The 8,604-nt window shown below is 37.1% G+C and overlaps 1 protein-coding gene across 1 annotated transcript; it reads left to right on the top strand.

Moving 5' to 3' along the window:
- On the top strand, window positions 5,285-8,351 carry LOC104750907. The gene is made up of 2 exons (XM_010472770.1): window positions 5,285-5,733; window positions 7,862-8,351. Exons 1-2 carry the CDS (start codon window positions 5,285-5,287, stop codon window positions 8,349-8,351), a joined length of 939 nt encoding a protein of 312 aa, XP_010471072.1.

Below are 8,604 nucleotides of genomic sequence, written 5' to 3'. Positions count from 1 at the left end.
TCCATTTACAAAGAATATTTTTCAGATTTTATTGTTTTAAAACATTATAAACAACTTGTAAGACCATATAAAAAGCATGTATAACCACGTAAATACACTATTATAAAACATTATAAACAACTTGTAAAACCTTTTAAGAACCATTTAAAACTTTTTAAAAACATTTTTAAACCTTGTAAAGTTCTTCAAAAATCATTTATACTCTTGTAAAACCGTTTAAAAACCATTTAAAATGTTGTGATGCGGACATCAGAACTAGACCAAACCGGGAACATGGAAAACCAACCAGTCCACACACCAAACCGGTCCACGAAGAGCAACTTGGAGAATCTTTGCCCAAAGGGAGTTCTGATCAAGCACAATGCGAAGGGTTAAATAATCACAATCAACTTAACCCTAAGAAGTCCAATGGTTCAAGAGGGATCAAACATCAGCAAGTCAAATCACCTCATTGTTGGGATATGACTGTTGCACTCTTTTTCCCTTGTCTAGGGTTTTTCCCATTGGGTTTAACTAGAAAGGTTTTAATGAGACAACACCAAGTCATCAAGGAATCATTTACCATCCATCTGATTCAAAACTGACACAAGAAGTCGTTGCTGAAGTACTTGTTGAGATACTTGTTGGACCTGTTGAACTACTCGTTGATAGACATACTGAACTACTCGCTGATGGACTTAAACTACTCGCTGATGAATCATACATCATTGCAAACTATGAAGATTTTTAGCCTTTTGACACTTGGACCAGCCCTGGAGGAAGCACAAACACCCATTTGATTCACCACAAGTCCCTAGCCCATGGAGAACAATCCAAGAGAAGACCCAAGTCCAAACCACCCTTCATCTACTTGGAGCCAGATAAGGAAACTTTTAATTACCTTTACTTGGACGTGTCCCAAAACTACATGTGGAAACCAGCAGAACCTCTACAGCCACCAAAAAAATTTTGGAGGATTTTCACCAGCAATAATAACCATTGGATCAGGCGGATTCAATCTTATTATTACTTGCCTCTTTTGGACCCGATTATCATCAATGCACAACGACTACTTCCTAATCTATTCTTGTGCATATTCGAGTTTCCACAAGTACCTAAGAAGCTTCCAAGACGTCACCATTTTCTCCCCAAGTTAACGAGATACAAGACACATCTTCTTGCCTTAATTTGGACTGATTCTACATTTAATGGTCCAATGATCATATTTTCATTAATTGTTGTGATTTCTTTCTTGTTTTAGAACACTAGAACGTGTAGTTGAGCCAATATATGCTCATTAGTTTGTTCATTGTAATTTACCCTTGATCATTTTTAAAGTAATAGAAACATTTTCTTCTTTACAAAGTTTGAGTCTTTGTATTGCTTGTTCTTTAGTTCTTTGTGAGTGATTCACTTAGTACTCTAGAATCATGCGGATTGAGTGTGTTGAGTGATTCAACATCTTTCATTCGTTCATTGATCGAGTGAGTCGATTATCCCACTGATTGAGCAAGTCAATCACCCATCTATCCATCGTACCACCCCTTGATTCACGAGAGAGTGCCTCAGAGCCAGCTCGTGAATTCCACCTTCCGCAAGTTAAGCTTGGAATTTCTTGATCCTTGTGTGATCTTAAGTTGGAGTGATTACAATCTTATATCATGTTGTAAAACCTTTTAAAATATTGTAAAATTCTTTAAAAAATCATATGTACTCATTATAATACCGTTTAAAAACATTGTAAAAGTCTATAAATTTTTACAAAAAAATCCTGAATATCATTTTTGAACCTTGCAAACTTTGTCACGTAAGCTTACAATATTTGTTTACCAAACAATATTAATAATAATATATTTTCCAGCCTACAAAATAAAAAAACTAAATGAAATGTTGTTGAAAGAAACAAATTATGGATTTTCCTCGAAGTATTTGTCCCTGACCATCTGCAAAAGAAAAGAAAAATTAAAGTTAAAACTAAATAACAGTAAAATGTGCAATAAATATAACAAAAGTCGAGGTTCACTAACCTTTAATGTTAAAAACATTCGGGTACCGAGGTATCTCATTTGTGGAGAAACTTCTTTAGGAATTTTGTCAGGATGAAGAATTAACATTGCCTTCCTTGCTACTTTACTTCTATCTTCTCTAGTTACCAAATCGAAGTACTAGACTCTTTTCCACTTATTCCCTGGCCAAAGCAACTACAATGTAGAACATCCAAATTTTGTTAGTATTTAACGCCTATGATAACAAGTATATGATTTTTTCAAACTTACTTTTTCCACTGACGAAAGCATAAATTTATGTCCCCGAGCAAAGCCCAACGTCTTACATCTGTCTCGATTTGTTTCATTTCTTCGTCACTTATATTTCTCTCCTGCGTAGAAGGTGTTTGCACTAATACAAACATAAGAAAAAATATTATATGTCATTTTCAAAGGGGCAAATCATCTATAATAAAAAATTCAACAACTTACAACTGCTCATTTCCGGGCTGGTGTCTTGTTGTTGAGTGGGAGCTTCTTGTTGGCTGGTGTCTTCTTGTTGAGTGGGAGCTTCTTGTTTGCTGGTGTCTTCTTGTTTAGTGGGAGCTTCTTGTTGGCTTGTGTCTTCTTGATGAGTGGGAGCTGCTTGTTGGCTTGGATCTACATTAGTATCTGAAAGATTAATACACTCTTCGTCATCTGATATAAAAATGTACGCTTCTTGTTGGCTTGAGTCTAAATCATCAGCACTGTTATGCTTCTCATCCTGCATAAATAATTATATTTTTATTAACCATATGTAAATGATTTTCAAATATGTTTTTACAAGGTTTTTAAAATTAGTCGATAAATACCTTATTCATATCCTCATCTTGTGTATCATTTTCATTAGTATCCTGGTTATTTTCCTCAGCTACCTATAAATATCATAAATATATAATGCTACATGTAGAGCTTTAATGTTCTTTTAAATCAGCTAGAAAACCATTTAAAATGTTTGTAAAATTTGTTTAAAATTATTTAAAACACTAGCAAAACCTTAGAAAATGATTATACGACTTGTTAAAAACTCTTTAAAACACTTTTAAAACAATTTAATGATTTATGTTTCATGGTTTTAAATGGAATTAATGTTTTTTTTTTCACTTACAAATTCACTTGGAGAAGCTGGTATTTCCTTGTCTTCAAAATCGGTGGCAGAGGCTGGTACTTCCTCTTCTTCAAAAGCAGTAGCAGATGTTGGTACTTCCTCTTCTTGAAAAGCAGTGGCAGAGGCTGGTACTTCCTCTTCTTGAAAAGCAGTGGCAGAGGCTGGTACTTCGTCTTCTTCAAAAGCAGTAGCAGATGCTAGTACTTCCTCTTCTTCAAATGCCTTTGATTCCCACTGTGGTGTTGCAGCAGCAGTGGTGATCTCCACATGATTCTATAGTCTCACTATTCTGTTGTGAAAATCATGTCAATTTTTCCACTACAAGATTTTTTTTTTGTTATTTTAATTTTCAACTTTTGGACCTGCAAGTTCTCTCACACGCTTGTTTTGACTTTGTTCCCCTTCTACAACTTTAATCCATCCTTGAATCCATTCCCCCTTAGTCATCCTATGGCCTTGGATTACAAGTTTAAAAAACTTCATCAAAATCTTTGTCTTCATCATTCGGTGGCATAACCAAATGGTTATATTCATCGAGGTCACCAACAATATTTTTCACTTCAACCTGCAGAGATAAATCGATTCATATTAAATCTCAAAAGTCTTATACAGATATTGTAAAACCTTTTTGATATGATAATGGGAAGCAATGAGGATGATCAAGTGGAAGCTGAGCTTGTTCCTAAGGATGCTATGCTTGTACCTGTTGGACCAATGACAAGAGCAAGGACCAAACATCTTGCTGGAGCTGTTGATTTGACATTTGAAGATATTTGGAGCAAAGAGAACATGAGAATTTCTATTGGGGATGATATCTATCAAGTCCAGCCCACTTTGAGCCTAATACAAGCCCAAAATAATCACTGTATTTTGTGGTCAAAAATAAGTGACGAAAATAAGAGATACATGCACCAAAAGTCACTTTGGAGGAAAGAAACATGCACCAAGAGTTGGGTCTTTATTCAACTATCTATCTTTATTGTCTTTTAGTTTCAAGAATAATTAATACATGGCTTTGTTACCAAGTTTTTCTATCCCTATATAAACACATGTAATCTCATTTGAGAAATCATTCAATCAAGAAGTCTTTTATCTTTTATTTGAGAGTGGTAAAATCCTTTGTTCCTTTTGGAACTTGTTCTTTCTCCTTGGTGGGTTACATCAAAAAGTTCTCCTTGGTGGGTTACATTAAAGAGTTTTGGTATATCAAGTGATTCCGCCGCACTTGACGTTGCCACTCATTAGCTGAGGATTGAAGAGTCGTTACAAGAGAGTCTAGGGCACAAGGAATTTTGGGATTCGTCTCACGCCTTGTCATCTGTCTCCGCGAAGCTTCTATCTAAAGTTCCACTGCCCATCTTTGTTTGGTTTTTTTTAAGAGAGTTTGGGGCATAAAGATTTTCGAGTTCATCTCACGCCTTATCATTCAGCTTCGCGAACCTTCAGAGTTCTAGGAATATCAGTCTACCTACCTTAGAGCGTCGATTCCTTTGGAGAATCACATCAAGTGGTATCCGAGCCTGCTCAAGGACTTTTTGTATTCTTCTAATCAGAATCTTTCATCTTCTCATCTATCCATCTTTTCGTCTTCTTTCTTTCATTTTATCTTTTCATCTTCTTTCTTTCATCGTTTATCTTTTCATCTTCTTTCTTTCGCCTCCTATCTTTTTCATCTTCTATCTTTTTTTTTATTTAATTTTTTAAAAAAAAAAGAAAAAAAAAGAAAAAAAAAAAGAAAAAAAAAAAAAAAAAAAAAAAAAAAAAAAAAAAAAAAAAAAGAAAAAAAAAAGAAAAAAAAAAGGAAGAACCCGTTCTACTCTTCAAAAAAAAAAAACCTGTTCTAATTCTTTCCATCTATCTATTCCATTATAATTCTTCTATTTGGGTAACAAGTTACTGGAACACTTTGGTATCTCATTGAGTTGAGTGGGATTAGTTCTATTGGAACATTGGAGGAAACCACTACTGTGAGGAAATTTTGAGAGATTGAGTGAAACACTTAGTGAGATATTTTACTACTAATCGTTTGTTCAGTTATGTAGGGAAAATGTCTTCTGATGAAGGTGATAACTCCGGAAACAACAACCCTAGAAGAGAAGGGGTAGCAGGTCTTTCGCCTATCCAAATGCAGGCCTTGACGGGACATTTCACTTAGTTGTTTTGCACTGAAATGGAGGCTATGCACCAGCGGATTGATAGAGGGCATCAGCCTCAACAACTTGAAGAGGAACCCAATCAGAGGGGCAGAGATCGACTTAGGCGTAACCGAAATAAAGAAGACGACTACTACAGCCAAAGAGGCAATTCCTCTAGTGAGGGACAAAGGCGTCCAAGACAAAACAGAGAGGCTAGAGGGAGAAACGATGATGATTTGAGAGGAATCAAGTTACCACCATTCTATGGAAAGAATGATCCAGATGCTTACTTGGAGTGGGAAAAGGAAATGGAGTTAGTCTTTAGGTGTCAAGACTATTCGGACCACAAGAAGGTTCAAGTGGCTCCTACAGAGTTTTATGATTATGCGATAAATTGGTGGGATCAACTGGTTACTAGTAGGATGCGCCGACGAGTCCAGCCGGTTGACTCATGGAATGAGTTAAAAGCAGTTATGAGAAAGAGGTTTGTGCCCAGTGATAACTCTCTAATTTACATGTTTTAAGCATCTTTTTAATTCATATTTTGCATTATTTATACCCTAACCATAGCATTTTTAGGTCATTAACTGTAGAAATTTGCATTTAGACCATTTAGGGTGTTGCATTCTTGCATTTGCACATTTTGGATAAAAACAGGTGCTTTAGAGCCTAAAATGCGGAGAAACAAGGTCAAATCCGAGCATGTACCCGAAGGAGCTATTGAGCAGGAAGAACAGTTCGAACCCCAACCCGATCGAGGAGGATCCAAGAGAAGGAAGAACAACCCGAAGACCTATTCGAGGAGTAACCCGACCACATCCTCTTGCACCGCATCGAGCAGACCCTCGGGCAGGACTGGGCAGCTAGGCTAAAAGGGTTTCCATATATAATTACCCCCTCTTCTTCCTCTCGCCTAGCATGCCGCATACACTCAACACAGAGAGCGAGAGCTTGTGAGAGAGATCTTGAGCGACTCAAACACTTTTTCAATTTTGTTAGGATTTATTTTACATTTCTTTTACTATCCTTTTAGATTTCGATTTTGTACTCTTTTACTTCTATCTTATTTTCAATACAATGCTATTTTCGTTTATCTATGTTCTTATGTTTTCTGCAATGAAATTTGAGTAGTGAAACAAAGTTTCTAGGGATAGGATAGACAATTATGTGTTCTTGATCGGTTAGGATATCTTAGCCTGATTGTTTATGTTATATATGTTCCTTTCTAGATTGGTGTTCTTAATGCTATCAAGAGACCGAGAGGCTGGAGATTAGATCTAGGGTGTTTTGCCATCGAGAGATGTAGTTGAAATGCTTGAATCAATTAATTCTAGAGATTTACTCACTTAGCCTAAGAGATTAGATGTGTAAGGAGTTAATTGACAATAATGAATCGGTTTGTATTGCCTGCTTGGTCATGTTTCTCCAACGAGAGTTGGGTAGGGGAGTGATCAAGGTTGATTGTTTCTATCACGAGAGTTTTTTAACAAGATTTTAGAGATTCATTGTCTAGGGAATATTTGCTTGAGGCATGTAGGACATCCATACTGGTCAGGAACACTTAGGAGTCAATTACCCCATCCTTAGGAGCTTTCGCATCTTGATTGTTTACATTTTTATTCATAACTCGACCTTATACCCGAACTGGTACTCGATCACCAGCTTCGTGTACACCTTCGAGCTGTTCATACTCTTCTTGTTTACCCGATCACTCCACCCGATCCTGTACTCGAATGCTTGCATCGAGTGCTTAGGTCGTGTGGTACTGACTTGNCAATGAAATTTGAGTAGTGAAACAAAGTTTCTAGGGATAGGATAGACAATTATGTGTTCTTGATCGGTTAGGATATCTTAGCCTGATTGTTTATGTTATATATGTTCCTTTCTAGATTGGTGTTCTTAATGCTATCAAGAGACCGAGAGGCTGGAGATTAGATCTAGGGTGTTTTGCCATCGAGAGATGTAGTTGAAATGCTTGAATCAATTAATTCTAGAGATTTACTCACTTAGCCTAAGAGATTAGATGTGTAAGGAGTTAATTGACAATAATGAATCGGTTTGTATTGCCTGCTTGGTCATGTTTCTCCAACGAGAGTTGGGTAGGGGAGTGATCAAGGTTGATTGTTTCTATCACGAGAGTTTTTTAACAAGATTTTAGAGATTCATTGTCTAGGGAATATTTGCTTGAGGCATGTAGGACATCCATACTGGTCAGGAACACTTAGGAGTCAATTACCCCATCCTTAGGAGCTTTCGCATCTTGATTGTTTACATTTTTATTCATAACTCGACCTTATACCCGAACTGGTACTCGATCACCAGCTTCGTGTACACCTTCGAGCTGTTCATACTCTTCTTGTTTACCCGATCACTCCACCCGATCCTGTACTCGAATGCTTGCATCGAGTGCTTAGGTCGTGTGGTACTGACTTGTTTATTCTCTTTTAATTATTTTAGGATTGTTAGATCAAACCCCATTTTTGCTTGGCTTGACTTGCATAGTTCTGATCATATCTCATCTGCTAGCATAACAACCATTTGGATTGATAACCCTTTGTACTACAACTGCATAGGGAACTGATACCCTGGGTGAAAATCCTGTTATCACCCAGCCACTATAACAAAGAGTTGCCTCAGAATTTGAGACGTCTAAGTCAAAGCAGCAAGAGTGTAGAGGATTACTTCCATGAGATGGAGTCTCTTATGATTAAAGCTGATATTGAAGAAGAAGGAGATGCAATGGCAGGGTTTCTAGGAGGATTGGCCAGAAATATTCAAGATCAAATGGAGTTGCAGACCTATGAAGACTTGGAAGAGATGTTGCACAAGGCGATTCTAATTGAGGAGCAACTTAAGAGGAAGAGCAGTACTCGACATGTCGCTGGTTCTAATTCAAAGCCGAGTTACTACAAGGAGGAGAAGTCAAGTTTTCGGCCTAGAACAGAATTCAAAACATATGTGGGAGCTAAGCCAAATAATGTTGGACAGGAGTCAAAAGGAAAAGCTGAGGCTACTCACACAAGGAATCGAGATATCCAATGCTTCAGATGTTATGGGATAGGACATGAGAATGGAGAGATTGATGGAGAATGGAGAGATTGAAACCGGGGAAGAGAAAGAATGTGATTCTACTTCATCTTTGGAAGAACATGAGGTTTGTGCTACAGAGGGGAAATTGTTGGTTACGCGAAGAGCTTTGGTGATGCAAGAAAAGATCCAGGAAGTACAACAACGAGAAAACTTGTTCCACACAAGGTGTTTGGTGAAGGATAAAGTGTGCAGTCTTATCATTAATGGAGGAAGCTGTACTAATGTTGCAAGCACTATTTTGGTGGAGAAGCTGAAGTTGGATACA

This window comes from Camelina sativa, chromosome 2, assembly GCF_000633955.1.
Source record: "Camelina sativa cultivar DH55 chromosome 2, Cs, whole genome shotgun sequence".
In the NCBI taxonomy this organism is placed as follows: Eukaryota; Viridiplantae; Streptophyta; class Magnoliopsida; order Brassicales; family Brassicaceae; genus Camelina; species Camelina sativa.
The sequence above is the reverse complement of the archived record's forward strand: the minus strand, read 5'-3'. Positions and strand labels throughout refer to the sequence as shown.